This window comes from Pezoporus wallicus, unplaced genomic scaffold, assembly GCF_028554395.1.
Source record: "Pezoporus wallicus isolate ANWC-B61680 ecotype Strahan unplaced genomic scaffold, APGP_CSIRO_Pwel_v1 scaffold_7736, whole genome shotgun sequence".
In the NCBI taxonomy this organism is placed as follows: Eukaryota; Metazoa; Chordata; class Aves; order Psittaciformes; family Psittacidae; genus Pezoporus; species Pezoporus wallicus.
The window spans coordinates 788,608-806,827 of NW_026636574.1; the positions used below are offsets into that span (position 1 = coordinate 788,608).

An 18,220-nucleotide genomic window follows, 5' to 3' on the forward strand; every position below is an offset into this window, starting at 1 on the left:
TGGAAATGAGCACCTGCAGCCTGGAGCAGCATTCCTGAGGTCACAGGATGTGTGAGTACGTGTGTGAGGTCCCTGGCTCTGCCATGGGAGGGGATGTGGTGCGCAGGCCTGGAGCCAGCCCAGAGCCATCGATTCTGCTTTGCCTGGAAAGAGTGTTCTAAAAATTGCCATAGTCTTTCCTAGCTAAAGTAGGTGAAATATTTATAAACCCAGCCTCTAGAGGAGACCTTTTGCGTAAGCATCAACTGCTCCGGCTTTCAAACAGGAGCTTCCCCCCCCCCCGAGCCATCTTGTGCTTCTCGGCCACAGAAGGGGCAACTTTAATTGCGTTTGTCTGGAACGCCTGAACCTATTTACGGGTACGGGAGACCGCAGGGACGGTCACAGCAGCAGGAGAAAAGGGACCTGGGGGCTTCCTTCCCTGGCTGTGCTCGGCTGCGGCCGGAGCGTGGTGTCAGTGTGTGTGTGTGGGGCAGCTTTTGGGTACAGAAACCCCCAATGGGGGTCCTGGGAGTACCGGGGGTGGGGGGAGTCGGGATGCTTTCGGTCCCCGGAGGGATGCGCTGGAACGGGGATGCTCCGGGGCTGAAGGGGGGCTCCGTGGGGTGGAGGGGAGCTCGGGGGAGCTCCGCCCCGGCCCCGGGAGGCGGCGGCGGTCCCCGGTCCCGGAGGCGGAGCCAGCGCCCGGCGCGGCGCCGCGGGCTCCGGAGCCACATCCTGCAAGGGAGGAGCGGGGCCGGGAGCGGAGCCGGGAGCGGGGCCGGGCGGCGCGGGAGCCGCATCGCCGTGGCCGCCCCGCGCCGCCGCCCAGGATGTGGTGGGACGAGCGGGTGTCGGCGCGGTTCCGGAGGAACCTGCAGCCCACCCTCACCTACTGGAGCGTCTTCTTCAGCTTCGGGCTTTGCATCGCGTTCCTGGGGCCCACGCTGCTGGACCTGCGCTGCCAGACACAGAGCTCCCTCTCCCAGATCACTTGGGTCTTCTTCTCCCAGCAGTTCTGCCTCCTGCTCGGCAGCTGCCTCGGAGGGGTCTTCAAGAGGACGTAAGGCGCCTCCCGCAGACCCCCCCCTTCCCCTGTCCGAGGCTTCGCCTCCCCCCCGCATTCCTCCATTGGGTTGGCGTGGCCGAGCCGGGATGGGAAAGCCCGAGGGGAGGGAAAACCGCCCCTGGGATGCGGGGCTGGAGCCGTGCTCCCCGCTCCCGCCTGGTCCCGTACCCCGCAGAGAAGCCACCGTTCCCCCGGCGCTCAGCATGGGGGGAGCCTCGGTGAAGTTCCAGCCAGAACTTCCAGGAGGGGATTTGCCTTAAACCGGTTTTCGATCACGGCAGTGTCGTCGGAAGCCTGTTCGGACAACCTCGGTGTCGGGGATCGGGGCACTGCTGTGCTCCCTGCGACCGAGCACGAGGCAAGACGCGAGTGGCCCTCGTGGTCCCATTGCTGGGATCCAGCAGCGCACTCCATGGGCCAGCGCGAAACGCGGGCAGGGATTTGTCCAGGATGTGTTTTAAGTCCCACACGAAGGCTCAGCCCTGACGATGGCCAAACAGGCGTTTGATTTGCGGCTTGGTGGCGACTGAGCTTCAGCTGCTTATTTACCTTGTCACTAGTTCTTCAGGCAGTGATGTAACGTGTGAGCTCGGGCTGTCTCTGGTGTACTCGTCGTGCGTGTGTTTTAACGGGGAGAATATGGGGGAATTTTGCATGAAGCCTTCACTGTAAAATGCCGTTTAAAGGTGGTGCGTTCAGCTCTTGTGGGTTGTGGCTGATGAGGGTGGCTTTAGAGCACCTGTTAAACTGCCATCCTGGTACATTGAACCCCAGTCTGGACAAGGGCCCGGGGGGTTCATGGAGCACCTCCTGGTCGGGCTGTGCCCGGAGGGGTGGCTGCATGGCAGTGGGGGCAGCACACGGGAGCCTTGCCCCGGGTCTGACACGGATCTGGGGCTGCTGGGTCAGCGGCAGCGCCTCTGCCAGCCCTCGCTCTGCTTCACGTGTGCTTGAAGGAGCAAATGCGCGATTGTTTCCTGCTCTCTGCTTCCTCCCCGCTGCTCTCGCCCTCGCCCAGCCGGTTCCATGCACCCCAATGGGGCTTTGTGCTCAGAGACTCCCGAACTTTGAGCTCTGGGGAGAAGAGCGGGTGCTGCTTGTACCGGGATGCGTTTGTGATGCCAGCCTCCAGGGCAAGGGGCTCTGGCAAAGTGGCTGCGAGCAGCAGCCAGGCAGGAGGGCATGGTTTGGGTAACGGTAGCTTGTGAGCACCACGGGGGTTTACTCGGAGCGGTGTGATGTAGTGTGTGGGTCTGGGTGAGGATGTTAACTGGTCAGACTCGGAGCATCCCCTCTCCGGGGACGGGCCCATCGAGCTGTCCTGCTGTGGATTTCTACTGGGCCGTGCTGCAGGCTTGTAAATCAAAGCCTGCCAGGCAGGGAGGAGTGCTGGACAAGCTGTGTTTTCCACTTAGGAGATGGGTAGCTGCTAGTAGAGGATCCCAGTGCCTTGCCTGCCTGCAGGCTGGCCGAGCCAAGGTCTGGCTGCAAGCTGTGCTTGATTTCTGCTGCCTGAGGAACGTAGGCTTTGCTGCCTGCTTGTGATTAAAGGCTGTGCCGGTCTGAGCTGGCTGCTCCGAGTGATGGACTCCATGCTGTGGCAGTGGATTCTGCAGCACAAATGGGTGGTGGGACCTAAATAATGGCTTGGTTCCTCTCAGCAGAGAAGCTGCTGAAGGCTGGGTTGTAGCCTCTGTGCTCTCAGCCCCGCTGGAGCCCTGGGAGGACGGAGCATAATGATGGCATCCGTCCCTTCCGTATCTGGGCACCAGCTCCGGCATTCCCTCTGTGCAGGATTCCAAGGAAGTGTGAAGTTTGCCATTGTGCCTTTCCCTGAGTGGTGTGGAGATGGGGTGGGTGCTTGTGCTGGAGACCTGGGTTTGCTGCGTGCTCCCTTCCCTGGCTCCCAGGGAGCTGTGGGAAGCTCAGCTCCCCATGGAGCAGCAGGACCCATTGAAGCTCAGGTTCCCACCAGGCTGCTCCTCTCTTGGGGTTTGCAGGGTGGTAATGACAGGCTCTGCTTCGGAACAACGCAGCTTTATAGAGGGTGCTTGCATGGTCCGTGCTGGGATGGGACCCTTCTGCCCCTCTTCCTTCCATCATTACCCGGGCACACGTTGCAGGATATGGCCCTGCTCTCTCCCTGCCCTCAGAATCCCATCCTCTGAAGGTTCCTGCTCGAGCACGTGGCTGGGGCATGCAGGACACTGCTCACTGCAAGTGACAGCAAAGCCTTTTGTACCAGAGAGTAGAGGGCACGGTGACTTGAACACCAGCTCCTCCGGGGAGGCAGCGCTCCCTGAGCCCGGCCAGGGCTTCCTGCTGGGGACCTGGAGGCAGATGCGGGATAATCCATGCAGCTGCCTTCATCCCTGTCCTCGCTCCATCCCCTCGGGGCTCTGGGGTTTTAATGATCAGTTTTGCAAGTCTGAATTAGCCTGATTAGCATTATTCTTCTTGATGTGAGCGATTTAGAAAAGGCTCCCTGGGGTGGGGGAACAAACATACTTGAAGTCAAAGAGTTCCTGCTGCAACAGGAACACCGGGAGGGGGGGTCCTATGCGCTGCGTGGGAAGGAGAGGGGAGGCTTTGCTGGCTGTAGGATAGCATTAACCATCCTAATCCTATAGAGATCAGCCTAGAACTTTTGCAGGGAGCTGCAGAGCTTCCCTCGAGCCTTATGACGGAGCCAGGACGTGCTCTGGGTGATCCCAAAGCAGAGTCCATGGCATTCCAAATATCACCAAGGGTTCAGCCCTGCTCTGAAAGTCATGGGGTACCTCACTGGAGGATGCTTTCAAAGAGGTTTGCTCCTAAAGAAACCTCTCAGCTGGTTGCTGGGTGCTGAGCAGTGTCCTGTGACTGCATCTTGGGGCTCTAGCATGGAAGGCAGTGGTTCCTTGGTCCCATTAATGCCAGGGACAGCGGGGTTGTGGCATCTTACTGATGCCCTATGACCGGAGCAGGGATTTTTGCTCACTGGGGAGGAGTGAGGCGATGTTTTTAATGCTTTTTAAGGACATAACATGCAATTAATGTTTAACTGTGGCAATGGATGCGCTCCCTTTGCCGTGCACAACTGGTGCTGTGGTTGCTTTGCTGGGGCTGCAGAAGAGATGAGGCATTGCTGGGATGCCCTGGAGGGCGTTTGCCTGTCGCTCTCAGCCTTGGATTCCCCATTGCTTGTGCCTCTGCCCCTTTCCCCACTGCTGTACCCCAGTGGGTGCTCGACGCTGCTTCTCCGGGCTCAGAGCTGCTTCTCTCCCATTTGCTGGCTGGTTTTCCTGCCGTGACTGTGCACATCTCGCTCCGCTCCCTCCCTCATCCCTCCCCCAGGAATCCCACGCTGGCTCCCGTTTTGCTGTCAGAGGGAGATGAGGCCTTGCAGCTGTACAAAGCATTGGCTTCTCCAGTGCGGACTGGGAGACGCGAGCACCCAGCGGGGCTCTGGTGCAGCCAGGGCAGGAGGAGCAGGAGACCTGCCCTTGGCCTGGTTTTCTCCCCGGTGCTGTTGTAAGCAATGAGCAGGATGTGGAGGGATAAATCCCTCCAGGGCTGCAGGTGAGCGAGGGCTGTGCACGAACACAGGGATGTGCCAAGGCTGTTCGGGGCAGGAGGGCTGGCACCAGCCACCGAGGCTCTGCTGCACCTCCAGCTGGTGCCTCCATGGAGCCCTCTCCCTCTCTGGGCAGAGCAAGGAGATGTGGGTGTTAGCAGAGATGAGGGTGCTTTGCTCACGGGTTACGTGTCCGTGCTGGGGACGGGCAGCTGTGTCCCACATCCCCAGCTCATTACGGCAATGGGCTTCTCCCAGGGTCTGGGAGCCGGGGCTGGGGTTGTGCCTGTGCTGCTTCTCCTCTGCTGACTATAGTCCCATCTTTCTGGTTGTTCCAGTGCTCGCTGTCTGGTCCCCGTTTCCTTCCTTCCTTCCTGCCTTTCCACTTGGCAGCTCCGGAGCATCACGGTGCCAGGCCCGGCGCCTGCTCCATGGCTCGGCTCGCACCGAGAGCAGGCGCAGGCAGGGCTGGGATGCTGCCAGCCTTGGGGGGCCGGGTACCAGCGTTACCTCTGCCTGCAGCCCCGGGCCTTCTCTGATGGGTGGGAAGCTGCTGCCTGCACCAGGAATGGCAGCGGTGCTGCGAGAGAGGATGATGCTGCCAGCACAGAGATGGCACAGGGCATGGGGAGGGAGCCTCGGGGGTTCCCTGTGGGGCGGGATGGCACCTGAGGGCAGGTGTGGGGTGACAGTGATGTGGATGCTCTGCTGGGAGCTGGGATTGCGCAGCAGCTCTCATGCCTGCTCATGAGATACAGACCGATGTCCCTTTCCCACACCCAGATCTGCCCAGGTAACAAGGGGAGGTTGTGGGTGTTATTCTGCCTTGAAGTGTGCAGAACTGGGGTTTGAAGGGTGCAAAATGTGTCTCTGAGGTGTCACTGTCCCCACAGGAGGTGGCTGTGGCTGCAGTGTGGAGACACGGCAGTGCAGGGTGTGTAGCATCTCCCTTGCATGCACTGGAGCTGCATTATTGGAGCTACAGCCTCTGGGCACATTGCTAATGCCTACCCTGACCTGGGGCTGTGGGGTGGGTGCTGCTCTTGTGCTAATCCCGTCCTGTCTTTCCTCTTTCCCTGTTTCAGGTTGTCTCAATCCTTGTTTGCACTCTTTGCCTCGTCGCTGGCAATCTCCTTGGTCTTTGCCATCATCCCCCTGTGCCACAATGTGGTGGTCCTGGCTGTGGTCATGGCTGTGGCAGGGCTGGCCATGGGCTGCATCGACACCATCTCCAACATGCAGCTGGTGAAGATCTACCAGAAGGACTCTGCCATCTTCCTGCAGGTGAGCAGGGAGCCCTCATCCCCCCCGGCTGAGGAAGAGGAGCAGCCGTCCCCCCGGCTTTACCTCCGTGTCCCATCTCTCACAGGCCCTTCACTTCTTCGTGGGCTTTGGGGCGCTGCTGAGCCCGCTCATTGCTGACCCCTTCCTCTCGGACACCAACTGCATCCTCTCGAACTCCACGGCCAACGCCTCCAGCAACCTCCCTCACATCCGCAAGTCCCTGGTCCCGCATCACCCAGGGAACCTGTCCCACTACGACCTGCCCATGAAGGGCATGGTGGTCACGCGCGTCTCCTACGCCTTCTGGATCATGGCCCTCATCAATGTAAGTGCTGGGGGCATCCCTGGGTCTTGGCTTTGGAGGTTGCTGCGGTGTTTGGGGGGTGTCGGTGCCCATTAGGTGGGTCCCAGTGGGAGGTGGGGGTGAGGATGCGGGACATGCTAATGGTGAGGATGGTTGTGCTGGGAGCAGGTTGTACCTCCAGCATCCCCCGGGCAGGAGGGACACCACAAAGAGCCCCAGCTCTTGCTCCGTGGTCAGCCTGGGGAGGAGCTGTATGGGGCTGACTCAGTGGGAGGTGGTTTGCACTGATTTATAGCAATGTGCCATTGATGAACCGAGTTATGGGGCCGAAAGCTCAGTTGAGCTCTCTGCCTATTTGCTGGTGCCCTGGTGGCTTGCGGCAGATGCAGGAGCCCTGTGGCCCTTTGTGAGTGAGATGGTTTTTGTCCTCTTTGTCCCAGAGCTGCTCTTTTGCTGTTGCCCTGTTCCCTACCCCCCAGTTGGCACCCAAATCCCAGCGTGGTTCAATAGGGCTGGTCCCTTGCTGGGCTGTGGCTGTCGCTCCCCCAGTGGCAGGAGTCGTTGTCCGTGTGGGCCTGGAGCGATGACTCCAGATCGTGTTACTGCAGCGGTGCTCTTGGTGCCAGGAGTGATGCTGAGGGCAGCGCTGCCGATGGGGTCCCCCGGTGAGCGCAGCCCTTGCTATGGGGTGCTCTATAATCAGCCAGGCGGGTGCTGGAATGGGTCCCTTTGCACAGTGCCAAAAGGAGCAGTCCCTGCCCAGGAGGAGGAGGCTGCTTTAACCACCTCTACCTCCCGGTGTGCCAGGGGAGAGGTGCTTTAAATTACACCGGAGCCTTCTCTATCCTGCCAGTCCGTCCTGAGCAAGCTGACTGGGTTTAAAGCACCGTTTAACAGCCGCTTTGAACGCAGCGATGGGGCTGCCAGACCCCGCTCTGGTCCTAGCAGTGTCCCAGGGACGTTTTGGATGGGCAGTGCTGGAGTCACCATCCCTGGAAGCGCTCTCAGCCCGTGCAGACGAGGCCCTTGGTGCCGTGGGTTGGTGGTGGCCTTGCTGGGAGGCTGATGGGTGTAGGGATGAGGGTTGGGAAACAAGCACAAGAGGAGCGTGGAGTCAGACGTGCACAGCCCCTGAGCGTGTCCCCTTGCCAAAGCCTGGCTGAGGGAGCTGACTCGGTCCCTTGTTTGAACTGAATAACCCAACCCACAGCCTGCAGGTGCTGGGAGCAGCTCGGGGCTGCTGCCCCTTCCTTAGGCTGTAAGCGTCAGAGAAAGAGGGGGGTGATTTAAACCCCCAGGGAAGGGGATAGAAGGAGGGAGCTGCAGGAATGGGAAGCAGGAGCAGCAGCTTGGTTAGGGAATGGCCGGAGCCCCTGCTCCAGCCCGGTTTTCCCAGGGCTCTGTGTATTCTGACAAGACACCAGCTGAAGTGATTCATTTGTTTAGAGTGGAAAGGTCTCAGTTTGGCATCGCTGCAGCGGGTGAAGCTGCCGGAAGGGTTGTTTTGATGTGATTGAGGCAAAACGGTTTTGCTTTAGTGCGATGCAGTGATTGAGCATTATCGAAATGAAGCGCTGGGATTTCTCCCGGCCAAAACCTTTCATTCAGAAGAGCAAATTTGGGGGTTTTCATCCAGATTTGGAATAAACCCACGGTTTTAAAATCCAGTTTTCCCACAGAACGGAAATTTCATCATCCAGCCCGTTCCAAGGGGCTGGAAATGAGGAACATGTTCCTCCGAGAGAGCCGTGTTTGTCCGGAAGGTGGTTTCCCAGGGGAAGTGTGGGATACTCCATTGTGCTTAGGTTGCTTAAAAGTAGCCTGGACACAATAGCAGGGAACAGCCCCGTGCTCCTGGGGGGAGAGACCGAAATAGAAAGGGGAGGGAAGGAGCCTGGGTGATACCCAGGCTGGGCTGTGTGAGGCAGCAACTGCTTGAGCTTGTAATGATGGGAGAATGCTGGGATGCCCCTCATCCCCCTTGGAAAAACAAAATCCGCTGACGGTGGTGAAGCAGAGAAAGCCCAAAGCAAATGGTTCTTGTAGCAAAACCTCTGCCTGCCCAAAGGGAGCCCCAGCCTGGTTTGGGCTGGAAGGGACCCCAAAGCTCCTCCAGCCCCAACCCCTGCCACAGGCAGGGACCCCTTCCACTGGAGCAGCTTGCTCCAAGCCCCTGTGTCCAACCTGGCCTTGAGCACTGCCAGGGATGGGGCAGCCACAGCTTCTCTGGGCACCCTGTGCCAGCGCCTCAGCACCCTCCCAGGGAAGAGCTTCTGCCTCAGAGCTCATCTCAGTCTCCCCTCGGGCAGGTTAAAGCCATTCCCCTTGGCCTGTCCCTACATCCCTTGTCCCAAGCCCCTCTCCAGGTTTCCTGCAGCCCCTTCAGGCACTGGAGCTGCTCTCAGGTCTCCCCTTTAGGAGCCTTCTCCTCTCCAGGCTGACCCAGCCCCGCTCTTTGCCTTGTCCCAGGCAGCCAAGAAACGTGGTGCTGCCAGCCTGGAGCTGGTGCGGTTGGCTAAAGCAAAAGGGACTTTGGTGCCATTGCTTTAGAGGTGAGGATGTGGGGAGCAAGGGTAAGCCTAGCCTTCGAGTGGGAATTGCAGGGGTCTGGAGCTGGGGACCTTTCCTGAGTGCTCCTTAAGGCTGGAGGGCTCAGGGATGTTATCATGGCCCAGGCCCTCTGCATGGGGATATTTTCTGCCAGATCTGCAATTTGGAAGAATAAAACCAGGTCCTGCCCTCCGGAAGGATTGGAACTATCAAGCAAATGCCTTTCTCTTCCATGGGACCGAACTCACTGTTCCTATTCCCATTGTTCCCAGAACAATGAAGTCCTCAAAAATGAATTCAGGCAAGAGGGGCGGGATGGGGTGGGGAGGAATTCTCCATACATTTAAATCCTGCCTCGAGCCAACAAAAAGCAGGAAATTTGGAGCTGGGGCTCCCACTTGCTCACAGACATGGAGAAAACAAGCCCTGGGCGGCCGGAGGGTGAGCTGTCCCTTAGGATTTCCTGGCTTTCTCCCACACTTTGCTGCAGGATAAACTCGGCTATGGTGGGAAGAGACGGCAATGGGCTCTGGTTGCTTCCCTCTGCTTTTTCTGCCCCCAAAATAGGGACGTTCCCTTGCCTCGAAGGCACCGTTGAGCCGTGGCTGTGCTCAGGGTGCAGGGGGTGATGCTGCGATGCTGCTGTGATGGATCCAGCCCTGAGGCCAGTCCCAGGTCCCTCGGTACCAAGAGGCCGTTTGAAGCTGCGGGGCTGCTGGTGTTGGCCTGGGAACCACGAGCTCATCTCTTAGGAGGTGCTGAGCAACCTCTGCTAATGGCTGGAGCCGGGCAGAGCAGGTCCTGGAGCTGCTGTTGTTCCCCCACACAGGGTTTCAGGCGCAGCTCTCCTGCTGTCCACAAGCAAAAGCTACTTCACTGCTGTGTTCTCTGGGCAGGTGCTCGGAAACCAGGACACTTGGGTGATGAAGGACTGGTACGGTGCTTTGTGAGCGTTGTATTTAGGTGCCTTCTGTTGCAGTGCCCTTGATCCCAGGTGAATTGTTCCCATCCCACAGGACCCTCAGGAGATGCCCCGGTTGTGTTTCACAGCAGAGTCTTTGCTCTCAGCTTGTCATTTATCTTTTCCCTTTCTTACCAGCTCTCCTAGCACACCCCCATCCCTCCTGCAGTAGCTCCTTACCCCACTGCCACCCTGTCCTTGCTCCTGGAGGTTAATCCAGGCACATGGAATGGTTTGGGTTGAAGGGACCTTAAAGCTCCTCCAGCTCCAACCCCTGCCACGGACAGGGACCCCTTCCACTGGAGCAGCTTGCTCCAAGCCCTGTGTCCAACCTGGCCTTGAGCACTGCCAGGGATGGGGCAGCCACAGCTTCTCTGGGCACCCTGTGCCAGCACCTCAGCACCCTCACAGGGAAGAGCTTCTGCCTAAGAGCTCATCTCAGCCTCCCCTCTTTTGTCTCCATACGGGAGCTGCTCCAGTCCCTGAGCATCTTTGTGGCCTCCTTGCTCCGACAGCTCCTTGTCCTTGTGCTGGGGCTGCCAGAGCCGCACATGGGAGCGGGGTTGAGGGGCACCCATTGCAGGTGCTCGGTGCAGCCCCTACAATGCTATCGGGGGGGTGCTGAGCCGTGCTGAGCCGAGCTGTGCGGTGCTGAGCCGTGCTGAGCCGAGCTGTGCCGTGCTGAGCCGTGCTGAGCCGAGCTGTGCGGTGCTGAGCCGTGCTGAGCCGAGCTGTGCGGTGCTGAGCCGAGCTGTGCCGTGCTGAGCCGTGCTGAGCCGTGCTGAGCCGAGCTGTGCCGTGCTGAGCCGTGCTGAGCCGTGCTGAGCCGAGCTGTGCGGTGCTGAGCCGTGCTGAGCCGAGCTGTGCCGTGCTGAGCCGTGCTGAGCCGAGCTGCGCCGTGCTGAGCCGTGCTGAGCCGAGCTGTGCGGTGCTGAGCCGAGCTGTGCGGTGCTGAGCCGAGCTGTGCCGTGCTGAGCCGAGCTGTGCGGTGCTGAGCCGAGCTGCGCCGTGCTGAGCCGTGCTGAGCCGTGCTGAGCCGTCCCTCTCTGTCGCCCCCAGCTGCCCGTGCCCATCGCCGTGTTCTTCCTGCTCTACAAGGAGCGGATGGTGCCGTGCTTCAGCAGCAGCAGCCACCCGCTGCTCTCTGCCGACGAGCTGGCCATGGAGACGCGCCCGGCGGACAAGGACGAGCTCAGCACCGCCGTGCAGCGGCCGCACGGAGCAGGAGGTGAGCGCGGGGCAGCCCTGGGGTTAGGTGGGACCAGGACCCGTGCGCGGAGCTCGGTGCCCCGCTGCTGGCTCCAAGCTGGGCTCAGCCCTCACGCACACGTGGAAGTTGGGCCCCTTTGTGTCCCGCTGGGCTTGGGCCAGGCTGGGAGCTCGCTGGGGGCTGTAACCGTGGGGCGCAGATGGGTGAATGAGAAAGGAAGGAGGACGGTGCCTCTGCGCGGGGGCAGAAGTTAAACCCCAGCAACGCTTTGCCCTTGAACTTGTGAGTGCCCCCGTTCTGGGGCGATAGCGTTGTTCTTTGGTGCCCAAGAGAAACCTCTCCGAGGGAGCGCATGGTTTAGGGCTGTCGGAAGCAGTGGCTTTACCTGAAGGGGAAGTTTAGGGAATGGTTGCAGGTGGAGGCCGTTAGAGATGCGTTGAGGTGCTGCAGGGAAGGATCACGGGTGTCCCCGACACGGTGGGTTCTCTGCTGTCTCGTAAGGTTGTGCTCATCTGAAGGCATTTCCCTTAGCCGAGACGCTGATGGTTCCTTTCCTCAACCCCGCTGCCCGTTTCCATAAAACCCGTTGGAGCTTCACGTTCTTCAGATCTCGGTCTTCCTCTTAGAAGCAGTTGGGATGAATCCTGTGGGAAGCAGGAAGAGGCTGCATGGGGAACGCTGCCGTCTTTGACAGACACGTCTGTGCTGGCAAAACCCCCCCTTCCCCATGCGAGTAGCGAGGATTTCATCTTTGCCACGCAGGAGCATCTCACCTGGGCAGGACTCCTTAGCAGCAGCCCTTGGCGCAGCCCGGAGCGGGGCGATGTAAATGGGAGTCGGGAATTCCAGGGGTCCTGAGCCCCGGCTTTGCTCTGTTCCGAGGGGGTGACTCGAGCTCCGCGTCCTCCCTCTCTTTCCCAGAGTTGGCTTGGTTGGGTGTAAATAGCGTTTAGCAGAGGAACGTGCCCCGCGTGGCGCTCCCAAAGCCCAGGGGCTCCAAGCACGAGTGCTGTGGGCAGACGGGCTTGTTTCTGTTGGCCGTAAGAGCAATGTGGAGCTCCCGAAGGGGAAGAGGAGCACGAGCAGCTACAGAAAGAGAAGTAGCAAATACCCCGGAGAGTGAGGACCCCAGCCTATGGCCCTAACCGAGCCCGTCTGCCTTGTGGTAGGTAAAGCCAGAGGCGGTGCCAGCGGAAGTCAGCAGCGCTCCACTGTTGTTCGTGGTCCTCTATGAGTCTGAGCACAAACCAAACCCCAGCGTGGGCTGGCAAGCACCCAGCCCCAGGGGGATGTTCCAGCTAAGTTTGCTTTGCATTGTTTCTCACCAGGTCATGATGACTTATTTAGCTGCTGCCAAAGCAAAAACTTCAGAGGGGCTTCTTACACCTACTTCGCAGTCCACATCACTGGGGCTCTTGTTCTCTTCATGACTGATGGGATTGTGGTGAGTTCAGCTGATAGAGGGATCTTCTCTGAGCAAAGCTCTGTGGCTTTCTTCCTTCCCAACCACTTAGAACAGCCCACAAAGCTAATGGCAGTCAGGCTGATAAGCGCCCTGCTTCTTGGGAGGGTTTTGTGGCTTCTCCTGTGTTCCGGGCTCTGTGTTGGTGCAGCCAGAGCGCTACTAACCCAACCGGTTCAGGGTTGCAATGGTGTCTCTTGGATGCAGTGCAGGTCTCTTCTCAGGTCAGCCAAGAGGCAAGAACAGCTTCCTCTTAGTTCATGACAACCGTGGCTCTTTGTTCCATGGGTGTCCTGAGCCCTCCAAACCCGAGCTGAGAGCACGTGGGGATGGTGCGGGCTCAGCGTGGCCCTGGCTGGGTGCACCGCGCGTAGCACTCGTGTCCGGGTGAGCAGGATGCTGGCAAGGTGCTGCTCTTTGTCTTTCCATGGCTTCGGCTCACGGTAAAACACTGCTGGGTCTTGCCAGGGCATTAACCAGGGTCTGGAAGAGGAGCGGGGTTACACGCAGTAGCTGTCAGACACAGGGACTCTGCAGGGCTTCCATCGTCAAGGTGATCAACTCCAGGTTCTTAATGTGGTGTGTTTGAGAGGGCACGGTTCCAAAAGGACGAGGCAGCCCCTAGAGACGAGGGCATCTCTACAGAGAAGAGCTGAGCATGCTTCTGACCCAGTCATAGTGCGAGTCTTGCCCTTTAGGAGAGCTCAAGTCTTGCGTTCTGCTCCTGGTGGAAGCCTGTCTCCAGCTGCCAACCCTTGGGAACAAGGCTCGGTGCGGTTCGGTAGCGCATCCATAGGTGGGCTCTCCAGCACTGCCACAGCGTTGGGAATAACTGAGGGCAAAGCCTGGAAGTCCTCACAGCGCTGTGACTGCTCTTGTGTTCCCCTGCAGGGAGAGTACTCGGGCTTCATTTACAGCTACGCGGTGGAGGAGCCGCTCTCTGTAGTGCACAAGGTGGCCGGGTACCTGCCCAGCCTCTTCTGGGGCTTCATCACGCTGGGCAGGCTCATCTCCATCCCCGTGTCCTACCGCATGAAGCCAGCAACGATGGTCTTCATCAACGTGGTAAGGCTGGGTTTACTGTGGGTCTAATCCTGCTCGCCTCCAGGATGCTGCCTGGCTCTGGTGGTGATGGGCAGAGCTAGGGTAAAGCCTTCCTCTGCATGCCTGTCGCCGATGCCAGTGCATGAGGGAGCCGAGGCTTGCTTACCACTTGATTGCATCGCTTTGCTGAGCGATCCTCAGTTGATCTAAGCATAGAAAGCACCTCGTAAAGTGCCTGCTAGCATTATTGCACGTTCTCTTTGGCCTCTACAGGGGACTAATGCCCATGTCAGCTGTGGGAGAGGGAAAGCAGAGGTCAGTAAATTCTCTACTTGGACTGTAGCAGCTGGCAAAGAAACCAACGTGATGTGAAGCTGCTGCTTAACCAAAAGCATCCGCTTGGAAAGGGCAGGAATCCCGTCAGGATACGTGAGGAAGATGTGCATCAGGATGTGGCAGCCAACAGGGAGGGGATTGTGCCCATTCACGCTTGCACCCAAAGAGGAACCGAGGGAGAAGGCAGTGAATTTACACAAGTTCTCTTCGTAGCAGGGCTCAGTTAATGTTGCAAAGCCAAGGGGGTGGTGACAGACCAGGAGCCACAGCTCCGAACAGTGAGGCTGGTGTCCTGTGCAGACAGGAGGTGAGGCCCCTGCGTGGGCACTTTGAGCTTGGCTACCAGCAGACAGAGCCAAATGCACCGGGGCTGGGATACAACTGAGTGCAGCTCCCACTGGAGCACATGGGTGCTGTGAGCAGGGGATGCCTGCCACTGACCGCATCCCTGGTCCAGCCTGCATCCTTGCCCCATTAAGAACCCTGAGGACAGGACTGCTGCCTTAGCTGCTGCTAATACGTGGGGAGAAGAGGGAGCAGCCTCCAGCCCTGGTTGGAAGCTGCCGCACGTCCCCTTAAAGCCAAGGGTGGTAGCACCATCATTTGCCTGTCACCGAGCCCCTTGTGCTGCTGCACGCAGGGAGGTACAGGTGAGCCTTACGGCAAACTGCAGGGGGAATTCAGTGTCTCTAGGACCCAAATCGCTCTGTACAGACACGCACCCATCCCAGGGGCCTAACAACGAACTGACGTGGTGGTGCTGCAGGGCTCCCTCTGGTGACCCTGCCGTGCCGGGTGCTGCGCCTCATCTCGGATGGCTTTGCTGGTACAGGCGAGAGGCCAGGGCAGTGTTTAAGTGGAGCTGGTTCTTTGGCTTTGCTGCTCTGCCTGGTTTCTGAGTGAGTTCATTCCTTAGCCTGCTCAAACAGAGCTGTCGGGGACTGAGATGTGATTATTATGGAAGTAGCAGTATTGGATTTAAAACTGAAAAGTGTTTCAGCTAGAATCTGAAGTCTCTACCCAGTGAAGATGAGACCCGGGTACCACGTTACGGTCTAAAGCCCTGTCATAAAAAGCACCAAATTCTTTGCTGTAAAGGCTTTTATTTGTCAGGTTTCTCAGGGTGTGATCTTTCTGTCAGCATTTATGTTCCTTTTCCAGACTATTTTCTACATTAAAATTGAGTCCAGGTCCTATTCTTGCCACTCAGCATTTTCCACCCTCTTGTTTGCAGGTCGGAGTCCTGATAACCTTCCTCCTGCTCCTCATCTTCTCCCACAGCGTCGTCTTCCTGTTCGTGGGGACAGCATCCCTGGGGCTGTTCCTCAGCAGCGCCTTCCCCAGCATGTTGGCCTACACCGAGGACATCCTGCAGTACAAAGGTGAGCAGGGACCAGGCACTGGCAGCAGGTAGATGGTCAAGCCCAGAGCCAGCACCTCCTTCCCTCCATCCTCAGGGATGCTGCCTTGGAAGCCTGGAGGAAAGTTCTGGTTCTGAGCAGTGTTGTTCAAGCTGGAGGAGCTTTGGGTTGGAAGGGACCTTAAAGCAGTCTGGGATTCTGTGATTTGCATGGAGATACCCGTGGCAGATGGGGCCATCCCTGCAGGCTGCCCCAGCATCACTTGCGCTGTTTCTTTGCAGGCTGTGCCACGACCGTTCTGGTGACTGGAGCTGGAATTGGGGAGATGGTGCTGCAGTTACTGGTGGGATCGGTGAGTGTGGACAGGGCACAGCACAAACTGACGGCAGCCTTTAAGCCGAAACCTTAGTCCAGGCTTTGGGCAGCTGCTGGGGAAAAACCACTGCATTACCTTGGAGCTAAGGACCAGTAACGCTGCCACCGGCTGCTGGCTGAGGTACCTGAGCGCTGTGATGACATCTGCTCCCTTTCCCCCTTTCAATTGCAGATTATACATGATCAGGGCAGCTACAGTTTCCTGGTGTGTGGGATGATCTTTGGAGGCTTGGCCTTTACCTTCTACGCCTTCCTCTTGTTTTTCCACAGGATGTACCCCAAGCCCTCAGCAGGTAAGGCAGCCCCAGCGCCCGGCACTGCTTTAGACTGAGAGGAAGAGCGGCACACGCAGCGCTCCAGAGCCGGGCTGCAGGGCCTCAGCAAAATGCAAGGAAATGGTTATTTTGCTGCTGCTTCCCGTCCCCTCTTCCTGCTTGGCCTTGCCCACAAAGCCTTGGCAGCCACAGCTCGGGGTTTGCTCGCTTTGCTGGGGGAGAAGCGAGGGATCAAGTAGGACTCGCACAGGACCCGTAACTCCACGGGCTGGCTGTGCAAGCACTGCACTGCTGCTGGACAGTAGCACAGACTGCACAAGCCTTCCCTGTGCTGCTCCCTGGCAGGAGCCAGGGAATGAGCGGGTCTGCCATCCAAAGAGAAGAGCCTCACTGATAAGGAATTCTCTTACCTGTCCCCTCAATCTGCATGTGCTCTGTGCGCTCCCTTTGTAAAAGGTGCTTTGGGGACAGGCAAACACTGGTCCAGGTTACTGGAAACGGAGGCCTGTCTTAATGGAATGGTTTGTGTTGGAAGGGACCTTAAAGCTCCTCCAGCTCCAACCCCTGCCCTGGGCAGGGACCCCTTCCACTGGAGCAGCTTGCTCCAAGCCCTGTGTCCAACCTGGCCTTGAGCACTGCCAGGGATGGGGCAGATGCAGCTGCTCTGGGCTTTGCTGCTCTTGTGATGCAAACCTGATGTCGATGTTGCAGACATGGACGATGCCTCCCCTGACAAAGCAGCAGTGAGAGACGACACGGGGCAGTACCAGCGCTGAAGCAGCGGCCAAGCCCTAGCCAAGCAATAAACCACACAGCGAAGCACTGCTCTTACGGATGATTTCACATCTAATGACTGAATCATGCAAGTCTTCTGCAATCAAAAGCACATGAGATTGGGTAAGTCGGAATCAAGACAACATCCTGAAACACTGCCTCAAGCTAAGCACAAGCTGCCCCTGTCACACAAACCAAAAGGACCAGCATCAGCGTGACCCTTGCGTCTGATGGCCGTGTATGGAGGGGTGATGGGAGCAGCTCCTCCTGCCAATGCACCTTCTTTCTTACCAGTTCAGGATGAAGGGGACGAAGGAAAAGGTTCTCTCTGTCCCATAGGTAAGACTGAGCCTCTCCTGGCTTAGACATTGAACGGAAGATGTTTCTTTTGGTCTGTAACATACAGAAGCCCCACCACTTTATAGCACAATACTGGATTGGATTCCTTTTTGTGTAACACTGACTCGAGTATGTGTCACCTCCATGTACACTGCCAAAGGGGGAAACCTACACCATTGGTAGAGCCAGCCCACCAAGTGCACAGCAGTAGCAGGACCCATCTGTATTTGCACAGTTGATTCTTCTCTCTCATGCACTATCATCATCAGCCCTGTTCACTAAGCCAGTGTCTTATGCAGCATGCTAGGGCCTCTTGATCATTAAAATCATTAGCTTTCACCTTGGTTTTGAGTCAAGACTGACTTGTGGTTTGTTTTGCTTTCAGTCACTAGTTTAGCTGCTACGGTCGCAGTGTCTTTTAGGGTGGCTTTATTTCTAGCTTCCAGTTGAAGCTTAACCAGAGGTATTTGGGAGCCAGCCTCCAGCTGCTTAATCTGTGCAATACTTATTATCCAGGTGCCTTCTTTAAGGTACTCTCATAGCCCACGCATGACCTATTACAAGCGATGAAGAAAGGACTGGCTTCAGAAGAGTGTAAAGCCCCATCCATCTATTTCTTCAGTGAGTGATTGGACATGTACTTTTTGCTTTAACTGCTGTATGTGGGTGTACATATGTACGTGTGTATATAAAGCAGTGTTTAATTAAAGGTGATTGATTGCTAGATTCTCAGCATGATTGGACTTGGATAATTCAGCTCTTCCTGGCCAAGGCTATCAGCTGCTACCTAAATGTAATCTCTTTTAACTTGCATTTGGTTCAGTGGTTCTGGCTTTCCAAGCAGATCTTGCCTTCCATACGCTACCTCCCAAGGATGGTTCTATAGCGAACAGACTCCTTGGCTTGCCTTTGTTAGACCTAAAGCTGAGTGAGCATCAGGCCGCTGCTGGAAGGAGGGAGATGAGGTGAATCCTGGGCTAAACTCATCCGTTGTTTCCAGGTACCTGCAGCCTCACAGCCCGGGTGCTGCAGTTCTGCTCTGGCACCAGGGGATGCCACTGTTACTCTCCTTGAGCTACCCAGGATGAAAAAGCAAAGCCCTTGTGCAGCACCCCCCCAGTCTGTCATTAATAGTGGAGCCCCTCCCACCATGACAGCATCCTCTCCATCCCTGTGCAGAGGAAGCGAGCATGAAACAATACAATGAGGGAGCTGATTTGGAAAGGAGCCTGCCCAGTTCCATGTACATCACACCCGGGACTGTCAGCCATTCAAAACCACCTCCTGACGTCCGTGCAGCTTGCTAATACGCAGCTGAATGTCAGGGTAACAGTTCTTGAT

General features: G+C 57.7%; 1 protein-coding gene across 2 annotated transcripts; it reads left to right on the forward strand.

Annotated features, from left to right (window-relative positions):
- The first annotated feature begins 688 nt into the window (after positions 1-688).
- On the forward strand, positions 689-17,611 carry MFSD4A (major facilitator superfamily domain containing 4A). 2 transcript variants are annotated; one of them, XM_057400667.1, is made up of 10 exons: positions 692-1,042; positions 5,690-5,888; positions 5,974-6,213; positions 10,763-10,931; positions 12,242-12,357; positions 13,267-13,440; positions 14,990-15,137; positions 15,398-15,468; positions 15,664-15,784; positions 16,478-17,611. In XM_057400667.1, exons 1-10 carry the CDS (start codon positions 813-815, stop codon positions 16,540-16,542), a joined length of 1,533 nt encoding a protein of 510 aa, XP_057256650.1. In that variant the 5' UTR covers positions 692-812; the 3' UTR covers positions 16,543-17,611. The 2 variants fall into 2 exon arrangements, 1 of the variants encoding a protein (XP_057256650.1); XR_008971131.1 differs by lacking the exon at positions 12,242-12,357 and having other exon boundaries at positions 689-1,042; positions 16,478-16,503.
- Positions 17,612-18,220: the final 609 nt, after the last annotated feature.

Excerpts from the sequence above, each read along its gene's own strand:
- MFSD4A (XM_057400667.1), top strand. The coding sequence starts at position 813 with ATGTGGTGGGACGAGCGGGTGTCGGCGCGGTTCCGGAGGAACCTGCAG. Across the intron at positions 1,043-5,689 it reads GGAGGGGTCTTCAAGAGGAC|GTTGTCTCAATCCTTGTTTG; the intron begins GTAAGGCGCCTC and ends TCCCTGTTTCAG. Across the intron at positions 15,785-16,477 it reads GTACCCCAAGCCCTCAGCAG|ACATGGACGATGCCTCCCCT; the intron begins GTAAGGCAGCCC and ends TCGATGTTGCAG.